We start from the raw sequence: 19,470 nt of genomic DNA on the forward strand, positions 1-19,470 counted from the left end.
TTTTTTGTAACAGTCAATGTAATTAAGTTTCATAGATTCCTATAGCACATCCTGGGATAAGAAATAAGAGGTGGCTTTAAACCTTGGCTGAAAAATAACAACATGAAAAACAATAAACGTGCCTTCCTACAGGACTTTAATAAACTTAATTTCCAAGTGCTGGCATGTGTGAATGGGATTTTGCATGAATATCATAGACTTATGTTAGTAGATTCCTCTTTAAAATGACAGATTTATAGCATTTCTGTAGATTTATAGAAGCCTCCTCCATAACTGAGAAGGCACATCAGAAGCAGTTATCTCTGCGGTTCTTAACATCAATTGTTTGGGGCCGTAGCAGAACTTTTTTGAACTCGACTGGGTTGTGAAAGTTTTCATAAAAAGTAAACTAACCCTAACCGCTTCTGCAAGGTGAGACCCAGGACACCCGTGGTTTTCTTTCGTGTTGATCAGAAAAGAAATAATGACACGGATCTGTATTCTCGAAGTGAAAGTCCTAGCTTCTTGTAAGTCTATGAGCTCTTGTATGTTATAATACCCGTATTCTATTTCATTCTATTCTATTCTATTACTATTATGTAACTGAAGTCATTGGCACTTAATCTTGGAACTGTTCTTTGATTTTATGATCCCAGAGTTGGCAGTGGGGTGGGATTCATTCCAATATCAAGCAATGGAAAATTCCACAGGCAACCCTTCCTGTATTTCTTTATTATGCTCTTATATATTAATTCCCTACTTATTACTCTGTACGTATCCTGGATATTTTGCATTTCGATCCTATATTTCCTCCTGAAACCACCAGTAGGAATCCATGATGTCTTTGTCCTTGCCGAATGCTCAGCGAGTTAGAAAAGGGACAGACAGTATAATGAAGTTCCTCCTTGTTTCTTCTGAGGATTGCCTCTATTTAAGCAAAGGGGGACCAATCCTACTTTTGGTTGTCTGGCTTTATTTGGAATATCCTAAAGATAATTCAAAGATAGCCCACTCCAAACAGCCTGGTTTACCTCTTACTTAAAGAAGAGAGAAAAGAAAGGTCCTTCGGTCTTCCTGCTGATAAGATAGAAGGGCTTACGAATAGATTGGATCGTAGGATATTAAAAATGGAACTAATCTTACCATTTCTCCTCTTCTTTTCCTCCTCTACTTCCTCTGCTTCTCTCTGGATATCTAATCTGCAGACCAGTCATCTAGAAGCTCAGAGAGCTTGAGGCCTGCTGAAGACCACCAGGGGCTAGAGAGAGAATTGGGACTGGAACCTGGGACCCTTGGCTCAGAGTCTAGGATCGCCCCCGTGAGAGTACGTGGTTGGGCAGAGAGGGAAGAGGTTTCATGAAAAATAGAGGCAGGAGGCTTTCATCACATCTTAAAACCTTTAACTAGAGATGAGTTTTTAAAAGTTTTTGGTTCATGTTAAATGACATTCTTTTTGCTAATATGCTCTTTACATCTTTTTTGCTTTACACACTTTTCCTATTAACTTCCCTGATAATAAAGGTCCTGCATGGTTATTATAGAAAATGGAAAAAACAATTTTAAAGTGTCTTCAGAGTAGAAAAAAGAAATTTTCCTGGGCAGCCTTTGTTAATGTTTTTACATACTGTGTTCCAGCTCTTTTGGGTCTTACCTTTTAAAAAAATATAATGGAAATAATAGTGTATATAGCTTTCCATGTTGCTTTCTATCTTAACACTTCAGCATTGGCCTTTCCCCACCAGCTCACTTACATGGAATTGGATTTAAATTCTTTTGAATTCTTTCAATCAATTTATTGTAGGTCTTTTCAGTGGAGGCTGTTTGACCTGTTCAAAATAATGTGTGCATCGCGTTTGACTTTCTTCCTGGTGGGGCTGGCCATTCAGACTTGGATCCCATGAGACTTGTTTCTCTCTATGTGCGAGTCCTAGTGTTAGTTTTCTTCTGGAGTCTCGGACATATCTCCTCCCTTAAGCCAGGATTCTTCTAGAGCCTGGAATCAGAGCCATCAGCCAGCCCCAGGGCATTTCTTAAATGTCCTGCTCAGTGCTTTTCTCAGGGAGGGTCTCAATTTCATGAGGGACAGGTGTGACACAGTGACACAGAGGTCACACCTGTCCCGCTGGTCAGATTTGAGGAGCAATAGACTGACATGTATTTTGACAAAAGATTAGAATATTCACAAGAAATTTTAGAAACGTGGGTATCCTTCCTCAAGCTTCTCTTGTTCTGAGGGAAACAGTAGCTGTATCTGAAGAATTTGACCATTTTTCTTGTGGAAAAACTGAGACCATTGCCGCACAATGATCTAAATGGCAGGGTGAACTGCTGGCCAATTTCAGAGCCCAAAATCTCTCTCTTCCAGTTGTTACTAATTCTCATATAAACACAAACGATACATTTCACTTGCTGAGGAGGTGTAATGGCTTAGCGAGTCTTTCAGAGGTCCAGCACTGATATTTGACCTGATTTTCCTGCAGGCGTCGTCCAAAGGCTTCACCAAGAGGAGGGGTTGGCTTCACATTCTCCCAGAGACTGGATCTGTCGGGGAATCTGAGACAAGAGTCCCAGGGATGGGTGACAGAGGGGATAGGCTATGATCTCAGCCTTTTCTGCTGCCTCTGAACTGCCTTTCAACTGAACCACATACCCCGTGTAAGAGATGGGTCTCCTCAGACTGAATGGCAAACAGCTTCTGAGAAGACCCTACAAGTCTCTCTAGTGAGGGCTTTCTCCCGCAGTAGCAGCCTTCTTTGGGAAGGTTGTGTTGTCTTGGTGTGGGGACCGTACAGAAAGAACACAGAGAAATAGAGACCATGTATTTCCCCTCCAGACTCAGATGGCACGTTCCCAGCACCTTGCTGCACATGGAGGAGAGAGGAAGGAATGCTGACTTGGAATACAGAGCGCCAGGGAAATCCTACCATATGCTTAAGACATGAGACTAATTAACATTTGGCCCATGTTCTTCCAATTAACTCTCCTTTGCAGGAAACACTACCCTTAGTGCCCCCCCCACCCCGCCATGTCCAGAACACACAGAACCAAACCCCCAAAACAAGGCCAATTAATTTAACAAACTTTTATCATTTCATGCCCCAGCCCCATCCCAGGGCTATAATTGCCACAGGTTTTTGTGACGGTTTCTAATGATTTCTTGAGTGAAATACAGTATCATTGGGGTTACATGGTTTCTAGAAAGCTTTTTTTTTTTTTTTTTTTTTTTTACTATTGTGTTGTATACAAAAATGGGCCAACTTGGCTGCATTCAGGGTTCATCAACCATTGCAAATGATTCTTCAAATGTTTTGGGTTTGGTAAAACCTAAAACACATTTTGCCAAGCACTTTTCCTCCTTAATTTTTCAAACTGTGTATTTTAGGGAAAATTTGATCCATATGGTTTTGATTCATTTACTCTTATATCATTGACATTTTTTTTTTCCTACAGAGCCATTTGATATCCAAGAAGCTTTCTGAGCCTTTCCTACGATCATTTTAAGCATTTTCTTCCTTAAAGAGAGGAAGTCCTCGTTGCAACCTTAGAGGCCGTAAATTTTGAGTACTCTCTCAATTCGGCAATACTTAAAAATACATTTGGCATAAATCTGGATTATTATGAACACATTTTATGTTTAGAGCAGATGGGCAGATTTTCGTTTCTGGTTTATGAGTGAAACCAACGACAAAATAAGAAAATGGGCTTAAATTACCAAAAAAAAAGTTTTGTTTTGAGGAACGTCTAACTGTTATTAATAAATCCCTATGGTAAGAGCTACGCTCCGAGGCCTCATTTCAAATTTTTGTCCAGGTCTTGGATAAGCTGTAATTGAATAACCAGTACACCTGTCAGGTTTCATGAATAATCTACTGAGGAAAGAAAAAAACTCTCATAAAGCCTGGTGTACCAGGCTTAAAAACACTTGAATGTTTGTTTGCTGCTCAACACCTCAGGAACAAAGCGTAGGTCTGCACATCTCATCAAGCCTGTGGACCACGCATCTGTTCCGTGTAGTTGTGGGATCACGGCTTCATGGGGACGGATGGACCCAAGAAAGAGGAGGTAGATTGTCCTACTAACGAGACAGTGGTTAATGGCGGAGGACAACCGGGATCAACTTTTGTTCTTATCCTCATTTTACAAAAGAAAACCTTTAACTCAACCACCCATCCAGTCGCTTTTAAAGAATAATATTAAAATTGAGATTATTAGTGTGTAATGTATGTAAATTGGATATTTGGTGGGAGCCACGCTTATTAGGGCACGTCTTCATTTCATGCATATATGTATTAGACCGTCGTGGTTCCATTTCAAATCAGATTTCAATTGCTCAGCACAGTTTCTTTTGACAAACATTTGTTAATCCCGACACTTATTAGGGAGAAGCATTTAAGTGTTAATATGTGTACACAAAACTCAAGACTGCTTTTGATTTTGCTTGTCATTTTTTGCACCACGGTGTTCACAATGATCTCAGATTCCATAGCTGCAAGGCACAATGATGGTTCTTTGTCCAGAGGAGGAATAAGGGCTTACAGCAGATCAGCCTGTTAAGTGGAGGCAGTATCATCATTAAGAATGGTTGTGATGGGTACTTTTCGGTGGCGTAGGAGAAATCTTTTCCACTGTGGCGTGGTAATTCCTTGACCTTTTCTTGTACTGTTGATCCATGGAAAAGCGGTAAGATTTACCCTGGTCGGGGGTGTGGAGGCGGCTCCTGTTTCAGGAGAGGTATTTCTCTGGCCGTTTTTGGGCACGCGTGCAGAAGCTGCTCGATGCCCGGCCATTCGTCTTGTCCATTTCACACCCAGGTTGCAGGCTTGGCACCCTCGGCCCTCCTTTGTCATTGCGGAGAACCAGATAAGCAGGTGGCCTGCCACCACCAGTCCGTTTCCCAACAGAGGCACTTCCTCCCCTTGACACTTTCCAGAAATTCACCTGTGGAGGAAAAAAGGAATGATTTTGATTAAAGAGATTGGTTGGGTGTCAAACAAAGCTCAGACGGAGAGACAGTCCATGCAAAAGTGGCAGCCCCTCCAAAGCTGGAGCCTTCTGTTTCATTTCTGAAGCAGCCCATGAGCTCAAAGCCAGGGCTGCAGCCTCACGTGTTTATGAAGGCTCCAGGATGTTTATGATTATAAATGAGCCCATTTCAGCTACACCAGAATAACTATGGGCCATTTGCATGTTTCCATCCTGCTGCGCTATGTTTTTGAGATGCTCTGCTCCATGCTGAAAACGCTGCTGCTAATCAGCAAATGTTAATCCATTTGTTGAATCGGTGGGGGCTGTAATTGACCTGGTGCCTTTGGTTTTTCTCCGAAGGTTGTGGTTGCTCCCCTTAAAGAAGAGGAGGCAGGCCCTGGTTTTTGTCAGCTCTGGCCGCAGCCTCTTGAGTTTGTTACAGATTGGGAGAATTTTGCAAGAAAGGACGACTTGGCCCAAATCTCCTTTTTTTAAGGAAGGGAGGGAGCAGCGTCAATGACTGAATCTTACATCATCTCACTGAAATGAGCCACAAGCAAACCTTTCTTGCTGAATTACATTTTTTGTGGGTCTGCTGTATTGATTTAAAGAGAAAGTCCATCAGCTACTTTCCCTCGTCTCGTGGGTTGGACAAATCGAAGGCAACAGCCTCATGGTTTTGGGGTCCATTTGAATTTTTGTAGCTATTGGGGGAGAAAAAATTGAGTGTGATTGCTAGGTCTATCACTAAACTCCTAGAATAAAAAGTTTTTCTTTGTAGTCAGTAAAGCCCAGCAAAGCCGTGCTGGGTTCTAGTGTGAGGCCAGTGGTCTGAATCGACCCTTTATGTGTGGTTGGAATGCAATGTAAAGCTTTTAATTTATTACCGCATTTGCAAAATGGCAATATCTACAGAAATCTGAATACTTGCATATTTATTCAATTAGGGACTGAATGTGTGCTTTGTACTGCAGACACAGAGGACTGGATTTACTCATTAGTTGTGTACTATTTTTTGTTTTCTTTTTTCTAAAGAAATCTGTTTCTGTGAAACAGTCTGGGTCTCATCAGAGGTGTGTATTTTTCAATGTACAGTACAATATTTAAAAATTACTCTTGACATTTAACTAGAGTGCAGTGAACTAGACTTTCTGAGGTTGGTGATTGCACTGTTCTCACTGATGAACGAGAAAGATGGGCAGTTGTGAGACAGTGCATTTTACAGATTCACAGGGTAGGAGTTCTACCTGGAAGGGAACATTTCCTACCTGGGACAGGACGGCAGCCCATCCTCAACCCTGAAGAAATGAAGGAGGTGGGCATTATTTAAAGAAATAACTTACCTGCTTATCTCACAAAAAACTGAGGTCTCATTTTGGGCAGCTTGCATTTAAAAAATCTAATTGAACTTTGGATTTCAAAACTGCCCGCAGGGCTGAGCCTCTCTCTATGTGTGTGACTCCACAGGAAAATTTCTAGTTCAGTGGCAATTCTGCCATGACTCTTGCAGGCAGAACTTAGTCTTTTAGCCTCTCTTGATGTCCGTTGGTGTGTTCGTACGTTGTGAAAACACGTACCACATACCATGCTGTATTATATGATAATGTATCAATTCCCCTCTTTACTATGAGCTTCTAGAGTGATAGTAGGCTCTAATCATCTTGGAACACCCAAGAACCAAGCACTGCTTGTTCCCCATAGTGGGCTCCTTGAAAGGTGGTTTGGGGTAAATGGATTCTGAATCAACCACTTGATAAATGTTACAAATTATATCCCTTTTTCTTCCAAAGTTCCAGGACACATTAGCCTACTAAAGGCTCTGACAAGTCTTGCAGTGTAGAAACATACTTGTTTCACTCCATGTTTTCTGATTTAACTATGGAGACCTTTGGTTGAGTTTTAAACTACCAAGTTTTGAGGAACATTTCCTAGGAAGAGCTGAATGAGAGAAAACACAGTTGGAGACCTGCTCCTAATTTATTTATGTTTCAAATGCTTCCCTTGATTTTTTTTTTTTTTTTAATGAATGATTCTTCTTTTTATGTAATGTCTGATGTTACCTTTCCCTTCCACACATTGTACCCCCCTCTGCAGAAAATCTTGGCCGGGAAAAGAGTAATTTTAAAGAAGAAGCTGTGAACTGCTTAGTACTATTTAGACAGGCAGATAGGAGCATAAAGAAAGGAAAGAGTTCCTGCTTAGTGACTTGATGGCAGTGTGGATGTAACTCATCAAGCTGAAGAAGAAGCCTCAAGGTCAAAAGCATCAGATTTCAAAACTTACCCACCACTTGCTAGCTGTGTGTCCTCAGGAAAGTTGCTTAAACTCTCTCCATTTCTGTTTCATCTTCTTGTTAAAGGGGGAAGATAACAACAACAACAACAACTTGTCCAGTAGAGCTTGGCTGAAAACACAGTACTTTGGAAATTTGAAAATGCTTTTTCATGAAGCAGTAATACGAATGCAATAGGACTTTCACTCTTGTTTACTGTGAAATAGCCTGTGAACCTCTGACCAAAACCAAAAACATCACGTTTGTCCCTGCCAAAGACAAATGTGGAAACTGATGATATCAAAAGGATGGCAGTTTCTTGGTTGAGTGGAGTGTTTTCAGTTGTTCTAGTCAGATATTTCTTTTTAAAGATTGTATTTATTTATTTGACGGACAGAAGTAGACAGAGAGGCAGGTAGATACAGAGGGGGAAGCAGGTTCTCCTCTGAGAGCCTGATGCGCGGGACTCCATCCCAGGACCCTAGAATCATGACCTGAGCCAAAGGCAGAGGTTTTAACCCACTGATCACTCAGGTGCCCCCTATACAGACATTTTAAAGAATATTGGTATCCATTAAGAATGCAGGAATTGTAATGTGCCTGAGATACAGTAGTCCCCAGAAGTATGACATATACAACTTGGTTTTGTTTGAGAAATTCAGATTACAAATACATAAAAACTCACTACAGCAAGAATGAGCCAATGGTTCTTTATTCCATGGGGCTAGGAGTGGGGAAAGAACAGGGCTATCCTGATAGTTTCCTTTCCTTATTCTTATTTTGGCTTACTGAAATACAATATTGGCATGGGTATATTTTAAAAATATCTACAGCTTCATAGTACTGAATACATCAAAGGTAAGCGAATCCGACAAATGCTAAGCTTCCCTCTTCAGTGAAGAGTAGAGGTAGCTAAGACAACAGGTACAATGGAAAGGTCTTAAAAAGTAAGGGACAATCTGACCAAACAACTTTGAGTTACGAATTGCGGAATATTCTTTCAATCACTAAATTACAAAGACACTACTTTGTCAAGACCTGTAGGAGCAGATGTGGTTTCTGCATCTTAAAGACTCTATAAGTGGTTTCACTGTAAACCCTAGGTGTTTCCAGCATAAACATCAGTTTCCTGTGTGATAGGAGACACAGCCGCTGCCCAATTTGTGATCAAGGACATAAATAAATTTACAGGCAGAAAAGCAACACGACATCTTTATTGGCTCAGTGTCCCTGGAATTGAGTCAGGGAGAGAATCGAGGTACACAGGATCTTAGCTTAGTGGGGTAATAGCTTCTGGTTCTTGGAAGACTGTATTCTCAGACGTCCCATAGCTGTAGAGTTACTACAAATTTCCATGCATCTTGGATGGATGCTTATTCTGCCTTACCACAAAGCCTGTGAAACAGGCCAGAACACATTTCCTGGAGGATATATTCATTCTTAGACTTTTGCAAGGCTGTCCTCTGCTTTCCCGTGGATAATAGAAATATCCTTTGTGACATCTACTCATTAAATTAGTATCACTCGGTCTTAATCATTGATCCCTTCTTCTACCCTGAGAACATACCTTCTTTCCCATGAAGAGAAGGACAGGTAAGCTTCTCTTCTGTAACCTTAAGCATTTGTAGATGGCATCTTATGACCTTGGCTTTGGCAGCCATGGAAATATTTGCCTACCTCACACCTGGCCTGGAAGAAAGAAGAAATTTCCTTGTTGCGATGGGCGGCTGTCGTCCTCCCTTAGTAGGCTGGAGTGTCTGTCCTTGGTGTCGGTGGGATGTTGGCGGAAGGGAAAATTTCAGGGGCAAGAGAATACAGTGTTGCCCAACATCTTTTGTTTCAAAGGGGCAGAGTTTAGCCCTTCTTTCTGAAAGCCAACGTGGACTTTTAATTTATTATAAGCTTGTGTGTGTATGCGTGAATCTTAGACAGAGTTGGGCAGTTAAGGGGCTGCATTATGAGTGGTCACGCGACAGTGACTCAACGCCAAAGTTCCCTGAATGCAGGTTTCCTGTATGGGCAATCAGCGACGAAGTTTTAATCCATCTCCCTGAAGTACTGTGGGATGCCCAAGTGTAAAGCTTTTCCCTTTCCAGATTTGGAATCCCAGGTCCCAGAGGGCCAATTAATATTTAGCAAACATGTCCGGAAGTCGTCACGAAATTAAAGCAAGATATATGTTTGATTTTCTACAGTCACGTGTTCAGACACGTTTTTGAAGTGGTGATGGGTTTGAGTGCTTACCTTTCCGAGGACTGCTGGGGTGGTGGGAAGAGTTAACAGCAGGTAATGCCATTCCTCCCAGAGAGAGTTTGAGACTCTCTGTGTTAAGTGATGAATGAGGGTATCTGACCCACATCTGTTTTACATTAGAATGGAACATTGCCCTGACATCCTTAGGAGCATTTGTCAAGATTCCCTGGACAGAGCTTCTGTAAATTACATGCTGCAAATGTGTCAGGGTCAGATAAGAGGATATCATTAACTCCCTCAAGTTTACTCAGGGCTCTGTCAGTCCATCTCAATATGCTAACAGCCAACAATTTTCCTTGAGCCGTTTTGTTGTATTTTTCATTCATAGAAGAAGAAAAGTGGATGCTCTACCCCTCCACCCCAATATTGCACATGTTCTTTTCTCATAAATCATATTAATTGTAGACATGGTCACAAAGCATATTAAATGCAGGCATGCGTAAATGAATTAAAACATATGAGAATTTTATTATGACCCATGGTGGGTCTAACAGTCAAATACCAACTGTATTAACTGGCACCTTTTTCATTTGGGTGGAATAAGCTCTTTCTTAATGGGCTATATTTTATTGATAATAGATGGACAGGATCATCATGGGCTAGAAGTAAACAAGATGTATGTGTGTGTGCATGTGTGTGTACATGTCATCATTGCAAGCCATTTCTATGCTGAGTCTTTGCCTGGATTTATGTTTTAGTCAGCAGTGCCTAACGAATATTGCTGTCAATTTAACAGCTTAGCACTATTGAGAAATAGGTACTCTAAAGAATTGAGGAAATAGAAGTAATTCTGTGATCGGTCATAGGGCTGGAGATTAAATCACATCTGTCACTCAGAGTTGATCTGAAACAGGACTGACTATGCTCTTTACATGGAACTTAGAAGTCCATGTAGCATATGAACCGCACTTGTCTGGTACTCATACTCTTGAATCATGCATTAAACATAGCTACTTGCAAAATGTAAGCCAAAGAGTAAAATAAAAGAATACGGATGTGTTTAGCTGGACATTTTACAAACACTGGTTTTCTATCTGGTTAGGTAAAGAAAGGTCAGGCATGCCCTTCCCATAACTGTGGGTGTGGGTGAGAAGGTCACCATACTTACCTTAAAGAAACTTCTGCCCTCAGGCAACTTAGCCTCTTACAGCTTTTAAACAGACAGGGCCAAAAATCTAATTATTTAGATTCTAATCAACTGCAGGATCATTCCTAAGGCATTTGAATCTGAAGGCAACGTTCTGGTTCTTGGTTGTTCAAATTTAGGCTTTTCCAGACTCCAAGATACAGTCACTGAAATTTAACCATCAGACACACGACTCCTGCAGCATCTGTGTTAGCAAAACAGAAAACAAAACAAAACAAAACACAACAACAACAAAAAAAAACCAAACAAAACCAAAAACCAAAAAACTAAAACCATGTAGACATTCGAGTATTTTTGTTTGGTTTTGAAAATACATTATCCAAATTAAGAATATATGCAGTCAGTATATACAGTTTTGGAGGTGAAGGTAGAAGCTTAAAAAAAAAAAGCACAACAAACCCTTTATATCGTACATAGCTTTATTTCACAGCCATGTTTTCTAAAACATACAGAAATGTATATCATTGAATGCTAAATCACAAGTCTGATGACTTAAGAACAAAAAAGAAAGTAAAGACATGAACCTGGATTCCTACAGGAAAAAAGATGCACCAAGATGTACACCATAATTTGCCAAATTGTTTGAGATTTCTGATGAGCTGATGGCAAAACCATAACACTTAGGCTGAGACAAATATTTTCCAGACTCATTGGTTTAAACATAAATCTTCATTTGGCCCATAGTTTTTGTTTTTTATATTTAATCTCCCAATAGGAAAATTAATTCAAGAGAAATGTGGCATGAAGCAATTGTAAAGAATTTTTTTTTCCCCTTGAACCATATACTCTTCCAATCAGGATATAAACAACCTATTTGGAATTCTGAAACTTGAGAATGACCTAAAAGAGATCTTTCGAAAATGTCTGTAATAATTCGAAGGATGGAAGGATCAGCACATGTGTTGGCACACGATTCCAAGGCTTTGGATTTTTAAAAAGGTTACCCATAAAGCAATTTAGAAACAGTGTCTGGGAAGTGTTTTTGGAGGTAGTGATTTAGAAAGACGCTTAATAGTGGTTTTTTCAGATGCCTTACCTAGGAGTTGTACTCAGTATGAAATCTTCCTCCTGCATCCATTCTCAGTGGGACAGAACAGAGATCTTTATTGCAGGAAAATTCTTCTTGGTCATTGCATCTCCTGGACTGATTATCTGGCATTTAGTAAGAGTGTGGTTGGTGTTCTGTAGACAGAAATCATTAGCCCTGAGTTTATTTTTCTTTGAAATTGTTTTTGAAAACCAGGCAGTTATGGTTCCCTCAATGCCCCCCACCCCCCCAAAATGCCAGTCTGTCGTAGAAACCGCTTACTAATGGTTTATGAGGGGGGAAACCTACCCCATTTTGCAACAAATGAAGATTTTATTTTAGGCTTTGAATGACAAATTGCTGTAGGAAAAGCATGTATAAAAGAAATTGGGATAATATTCATAGAAAGAAAATATGACTGGAAGACATTCCATAACCATATTGGGGGAGTTCTAAGAAGTTCGTTTACCAACCTCTTTGTGGAGCAAAAAGAAATTTCCATAGTTTCCCTTGAACCACATGAAATACAAAATAGCTTTTAAAAAAATGTACATAAAAAGTGTAATGGGACCCTTCCATAGAGACTTGAGGTTTTAAATTATGTTAGGGGAAAGTAATCCGTTTTGTAGTGATATATTTGCTATTTTATTTTCCAACGCAGATTTCCTTTTCATTTTTTAAATTAGAAGTTATTAAAAAGATGTATTCTCAAGTTTTCTCCATGTGAAACATTGGAATAAATCATGTTAGTTTCTAATTATTTGTTAATTTCCATTTTGGGAGATTAGGAAACTATTAGTGTAGGAAAATATTAGTGCCTCTTGCCCATCTTTATATAATCTCGAGAAAGAAATCACAGGACAATATGTGACCACGACAGTGGACATAAGAACTTGAGGGAGAATGTCTGTCTCTTGGGCTCTATCGGGGAAGTCAAAGGAAGCAAAGTTGGTTGGTCTTTGGTCTTTTTCGGTTTTCATGTTAGCCACTGCAGGTACTGGGCTGCTGAACTAACGGCTCTTGCTCAGGTGGAAACTGTCACTGGCTTTTTGTGTGGGGTACGGGGAATACTGAAAGGAAGACCCCAAAGGGATTCCTCCTGTCTATTTGCTCAGCAACCATCCCTCTTCATTGGGTCATGCTCTGTTCCTGGAAACTTAAGGGACTATCTTTCTTTTTGCCCTGGAATCTGACTCTGGCAAATCCTACTGCGTCTTCTCCATCCTCCCAGAGATATTTTTCTAGGTCTTAGATTTAAATCTTGTTCTCAAGTATTTTCTAATTCAGCAACTGCACAAAGTTGTGCCATGAGTCATCAGCTGACCTTGGCTTGGAGGAAGGACTCATTTTTTCTCTTTTACGATTTTCATGGTTTTCTCCCATGGACAAAATTATTACTGCTTTCAAAGTTAATGCAAACAAGAAATATATGGCAGAGGATTAAAAAAATACATTTATCACAAAAATGTACGTGTAGCTCATGAGAGAGTGTGCATGTTTTGAATAACAGTTTGTTCTCGCTCTTCAACGATAATTGTGTATCAAATATTCCATTTCTCCCTTAAAAGAATATAACATTAACTAGGTTTCAAGTAAGTATTTTCAGGAAGGGTGCTATTAATTTAAATATAATTCCATTTTATCCAGTTCCATTGACCTTTTTTCTTTTTGGGATTAATAGAATTACCAAATTGCTTCTACTAAGTGTTTGTTTTTACTTAGCACAGTTTACAATAAAATATTTGTGTCCATGTCATTATCCCCCCTCTCATTGCCACGGTCACATTTGTCACATTATTATTTTCCTCATCCATTCTTCTTCATCAGGCCAGTACACAAAGAGATAGCCCTGATTGGAAAGGGTAGGCTTGGCCCTGAAAAACCTCTATTTTAGATCGTTTTCTTCTAGTAGACATGCCTGCATAATTTGGCTGAAATAAAATATTTAACACATGAGTACATCAGTAACATTTAAAAAAAATTCCAGATATATGTACTATAAAATCATCTATACAAACTCAAAGGCAAGAAAAGAAAACAAACAAACATGGAGGTGGAAGAACATTCAGGAAATAATTTAAATGCATTCTGGTTTATGTTCAAGGTTCTTAAATAAGAAAATGAAGTAATTAACTTACTATAAACAGTGTGGGGGGGCCCATGAGAGCCCCACATCCTGGTGACTGCCTGCCATCCTAGAACTCCAAGAATCTACAGATTCTTTGTTTTGTGACTCTCACTTTTCCCAAATCCCCAGTAAAATAAAATGACACTCTGTCACACATGATTATTTTTTTTTTTAGAATATAAGTAGTTTTAAAGTCTTTTAAAAAAGCTATTTCACCACACCACATAACTCAAGAAAATGTAGATTCCCTGGAACATCTTTAAAAATTTGGGTATTGCTGTCCTGCTTTCTACAAACACCCTCCCCACAACTACCCCCGTCCCTTGCCCCGGCTTCCCATGTGCTCACACATACAACTCAAACGAAAAGGCAGGTGAGAAAACACAGAATAGCTGTTCAGAAGAAAGGTGGGGGAGGCTGGTATCTTGTTAAAATAGAGGAAGAAAGGGTCACCTATAGAAACTGGTTAAGAAGATCTGCCCTCACTCTTGTTGGTTGGGGCTAATTGAACATGCATCCGTTTAAAGCTGCATTTCAAGAAGATTTGGTTTAGATGGGAGCATCTGATTTTGGAATCTAATTTAAGATGTCTTTTCCGGGATGCAAGGCGAGTCGCTGTCTCCTACCTTGCGGGGAGCCCTCCATCCAGGCTTCTGTGGCCTGAATTGCCTCGGTAGACAGCGTGAGGCCAGAGTCACGGCTGGGGGCTCACTGCTACCCTCTCCTCTTGCTCTTATTTATAACTTTAACCCCTATATGCTTCAAACTCCCTCAAAAGCAGCAGGAAGATGCTGGCCACGTGTGCTGTTATGCACCCCCCACCCCCTTGCTGAAATGCTTGATCAACAGGCTCTTCACAGAGTACCTGATTTTCTTCTGCCATTGTTTCTTGACCCCTGAAAAAGCTGGATGGTTGAGAAGAGTTACTCCCATTCTCCAGTGGCAGTTTTCCAGCTGCCAAATGAATTAGCCACTTAACTTCCATCTCCAGGAGCTGTAAGGGTCAGTGAGCTTGAGTTTGCGAAACACTTCCCCGCGATCTGAAAGTTGTTCTGTTAATCACAAGGTGGCTGTGTTTTTGTTTTTGTTTTTCTGTGTTTTAAGTTCTCTCACTCTCCAGGGTTCTTTAGAAAATTGAACAGAGTTTTTAGAACATGCTTGCATTTCAGGTTTTTCTTTCTTTTTCTTATATATGAAATGTTTAGATAAGAAATGCAAAGGCAGGGCGTGGAGGCCGTTACTTGGAGAATTGTTCACCACTCCTTCCTTCCCTCCCCCTCCCCCCTTCCTTCCTTCAGTTCTTAGTATGTGTCAAGTACGAAGGTAGGTGCTAGGACTATACAGGTGAGTAGGTTATTGACCCCAAAATTCTCATAATTGAAAGTAGGCGATCAAAGTCACGGTTGCACAGTGGGAGGGATGAGGAAAGCACTCAGGAGCATCAGGGAGGGAGTAACTATCTCTGATTCCTTAAGGATGGCCAAGATAGGGAGAGGAACTTTCTTGGAGGGAACACTCCGAGAATAGACGTAGGTATCTTAAAATACACAAAAAGAATTTCATTTTAATCCACTGAACTTAAGAAAATATATATAAGTGAATGTCTGTTTAAAATCACGTGCGGAACTTCCAGCTGTAATACACGATTAGCCATTGTTCTACATGAACAGATATAATTTCTCCCTCCATCCTTCTGTCCTTCCTTCCTTTGAAATTCTAGGCCCATTTTATCACTAGAAGCGTGGGGAGGCTCTCTTTCCACCTCTTTTCCTTTCCCCTCCCCGCCTCTCCTTTTTCTGAAGCCGCAGTCAGAGGTTATCACGGCGCATGGTGCGGGGTCTGTGTCCCTTGGCGTTGTGGTCAGCGCCTTCTATCCCAGCAGATTTCCAAAGAAATAAAAATGGGACTTTTTCAGTTATCTTTTCAGCTCTCGGCTACGATCTGGTCCTCTCTGCTTTCTTACTTCCTCCCAATCTGCCCATTTATTTTAGGTAATGGGACTCCTGACCAACCACGGTGGCGTACCCCATCAGCCCCAGACCGATTACGCTCTCTCCCCTCTCACCGGGGGCCTGGAACCTACCACCACGGTGTCGGCCAGCTGCAGTCAGAGACTAGACCATATGAAGAGCTTGGACAGTCTGCCAACATCTCAGTCCTACTGTCCACCCACCTACAGCACCACGGGCTACAGTATGGACCCTGTCACAGGCTACCAATATGGGCAGTATGGACAAAGTAAGCCTTGGTCTCTCTGGGGCTAATTACCCCTGACAGGATGAAAAATCTCCACCCTTCCTTAAGAAAGGGGCGGCGGTGGCGGCGGCGGCGGAGGCATCGTGATTAGGCCTGACATCCCAGTATCCGTTTTGTGGCAAAGCCCGCCGACTGTTCCAGCAAGGGCTCCCTTGTATCGTTATTTTCTTAAGTGATGTCAACAACATCTTGCGGTTATTAATTGCCGCGATGTGAAGGCTGATTGCCACTAGGTGAAACACGAGGGTTGGCCGAAATGAAATAACCCCTGGCATTAGAAACACATGTTCTTAATGAGGTCAGCTCAAGGATCATATGGGGTATAATCCCAAGGACACAGACTTGTGTCAAACTTGTCTCCGGAATAAAAATATTAGTCTCGATCCTTTGATACCATGGTATTAAATATGACATTGTCAGCCTGTAGCTGATTTTGCCCCTTGCTGTGAATTGTCCCAGCATGACCTAAAAAGCTACGTGTGTTTCCTTACAGGTGCCTTTCATTATCTCAAGCCAGATATCGCATAAGTGAACTGTCCACTTGGAGCTAAAACTGGCCCTGTTTCCAGTCTCCACAGCCTACACATGAAGAATCTTTTCAGAAAAAAAAAAAAAAATCACCTTTTTGGGGGGCAGTCTCGCCAGGAGATGAAGAAGAGTGATTGATTTTTTTTTTTTCTCCAGTAGTTGGTTTCAAATTCTTTTGAACATATTGGACAAAAGCAGTGGAAGAAAGGAGGGCCTGGAACAGTGAAAAGACAAATGCAACATTTGAAGGCAATGATTTAACATGGCTACACATCAAATACCCCGACTCTTCAGCGCTGATGATCAAGGAGCCCAAACATTCCAGTTGTGTGCACGTGCGCGTGTGCGTGTGTGTCTCTGTGTGTGAGATTTATCTGGATTGGTTCAGGCAAGCAGAATGTTCTAAAATATAGCCGGAGAGTACTCTAAACTCTAACATGTTTGATGTTCCATGCTGATACTTACACAATTTTGAAACTGCTCCCGTCACGAAGCAGGAATGGAGGAATCCTTGACTTTTCTACACACTGGAAATTGATATAAAAATAAATGGCACCATGTTTTAGGAAGTTAGACTAGATGTAAAGGACCTCCCAAATAAATTATTTGTGATCTTGTCCTCATTTGTAACCCAGTTGTCAATAAAGGTCCCGGGGCGGACAGCCTTGTGAACAGGATATGGGATAACGGGGAGAAAAAGCTTGTTTTCTTTCTCGGGGTGGGGAGAGGTATGGGACATTTTCCCAGCTCATTTTCATTTTGAAGCCAACCTGGCCGGGGCGGGGGGAAGGAAGCGCGGTGGAGAGGAAGTGACGAGCATTCCCACAGCTGCTTATCGGTGTGCAATACTGTGTACCTCACGGATGCTTTGGCAATGGCCAGGGCCGTAGAAACAGAACCAGAACTATATTTTTGCAGGTGCTTTATTTTCGCAGCCCATGATTCATTGCGGTAGAATGCATGATGTTCGCCATTTAATGGACAACCAACACCCGGCTTGCTCCCTTTGACTAGAGACCGTGTTCGAGAATCATGCTTTTACAACGACGACGTTTACATTCTTCTCTTTTCTATGAAAGGCAGGGCAAGAACAGAAATGTCCACGTGGCTCTCATGTACTTTTAAGTTATACAAGGATATCCAATATGGAAAGATTATAGGAACCGAGGTTTACATACGTTTGTGTGGTGACATTTTAGAATGTCAATAAATTTGTTTTCTTCGAGCTGTTAAGAGGAACGAGAAGGTGGAAGGCAGTGTTATTTATTTCTTTCTCTTCTTGGAACCATGAACGAGGTAGGCACAAGTACATTCCCTTTAGAGTTAAGAACGATGATGTAGTGGGGTAGTGAGACTAGACGTAGTTCCAGTTTAGTTCATGCGTTGGTCATAGAGGGTGATGGGTCAAGAGAAGTGCTCTCTCTGTGTTGCGGTCTCAACCAACAACAATGTGTTGTAAAAATGTCTTTCATGTAAAAAGTGCAGTAAATATTTACTATTTATAATGAATAAACAGTTATGAAAACTTGCCCAACACTGCTTTTTGGGGGGAACCGGTGCACCTAGCATTAATAAAAACTTACGAATGGAAAACCTACTAACACATGCTTCGTTGCCAACGGGGCCTTTTGAATTAGACTGTAACCTCCACAGATAGGGTCACACACCCCAAAAGTGTGTTCTCTTGAAGAAGCTTGGTTGAACACAATTTTAAATGATCGAAGCTTTTATTTTTGTAGATGTGGTATTAACAAGACCCCTAAGTCCACCTTTCTCTCTCCGTGGTTCTCTGAGCTATCAAATCCCTTCACTGTCGTCTTGGGAGTATGTCTTCCCCCAGAGGACCTTCTCTGTCTTCATCTTCAGTGGTCGTCTCTACTGAAATTTTTATTGAAAGCTTTCGTATTCTGTCATTTGCTTTATTTTAGAGGCTTTCTTCACTCCTCATGGAAAACATGACTGCCTACATCATTCATTCTTTCTTCTTCCTCTTTCCCCCCATCCTTCTCCACTTCCCTCCCTCCCTCTGTCCCTTCAATACTTTTTTAAACACTTATTTTTTGAGAGTCTAATTGTACCCGGTATGGTCCTTGGCACTGGTGTTAGGACAATGCTTATAGCCTAGTGGGTATTGCAGGGGGGTAAATGTACAGTTGCAATAAAGCACGAGGACTGTCTTTATCGAGTAAATAATCATAGTGCCCTTCCTTGCCTTAACCCATTTATTCCTCCCAACATCTTCTATGAGGCACGGTTGTTGTCATTGACATTCCCCTTTCACGGATGAAGAAACCAAGGCATAACGTGCTTATGTGAGCTCTGCCAGGGGTGAGCTGGGGTTTCATTCCAGGCAGACCGATTCCAGAGTCTACATGCTTCAACTCACTCTTCTGCCTCCCCAAGGCAGGAGAACCTTATAGTCAAAGACCCAGGAAGATATGAAGGAGTGCTGTCCAATTGAGTAAGCAGCTAGCCACACATGGCTATTTAAATTTACAATAACTCGGGGCACCTCGGAGGCTCAGTGGGTTAAGCCTCTGCCTTCAGCTCAGGTCACGATCTCAGGGTGCTGGGATCGAGCCCCACATCAGGCTCTCTGCTCCACGGGGAGCCTGCTTCTCCCTCTCTCTCTGCCTGCCTCTCTGCCTACTTATGATCTCTCTCTGTCAAATAAATAAATAAAATCTTAAAAAATATAATAACTAGAAATAAAACTAAGAAGTCAGTCCCACAGGTGCACTAATGGCATCTCAAGGGGGCAATAAGCACATGAGGGCAGAAACTGTGGTATCAGGCATGTAGATCTGGAACATTTCCATCTTGCAGAAAGTTCTGCTCATCAGTGCTGATCTAAAGCATGTCTTCTTAAAACCCTAAGGACATGAAGTGCGGTATGCAAAATGTCCAAGTTCTTT

At 41.2% G+C, this 19,470-nt stretch overlaps 1 protein-coding gene across 3 annotated transcripts in view; it reads left to right on the top strand.

The window, feature by feature from the left end:
- The window catches only part of PAX3 (paired box 3), a 98,618-nt gene extending 80,535 nt beyond the window's left edge, over positions 1-18,083 (top strand). For 2 of the 3 annotated variants that reach the window (XM_082690417.1, XM_082690418.1), the window contains exons 8-9: positions 15,763-16,009; positions 16,521-18,083. In XM_082690417.1, the coding sequence (XP_082546543.1) occupies positions 15,763-16,009; positions 16,521-16,555 (282 nt within the window). In that variant the 3' untranslated portion in view covers positions 16,556-18,083. The remainder of the gene's footprint in view (positions 1-15,762; positions 16,010-16,520) is intronic. The other variant, XM_082690421.1, reaches the window with a different exon arrangement.
- Positions 18,084-19,470: the final 1,387 nt, after the last annotated feature.

This window comes from Mustela nivalis, assembly GCF_964662115.1.
Source record: "Mustela nivalis genome assembly, chromosome: 11".
NCBI lineage: Eukaryota > Metazoa > Chordata > Mammalia > Carnivora > Mustelidae > Mustela > Mustela nivalis.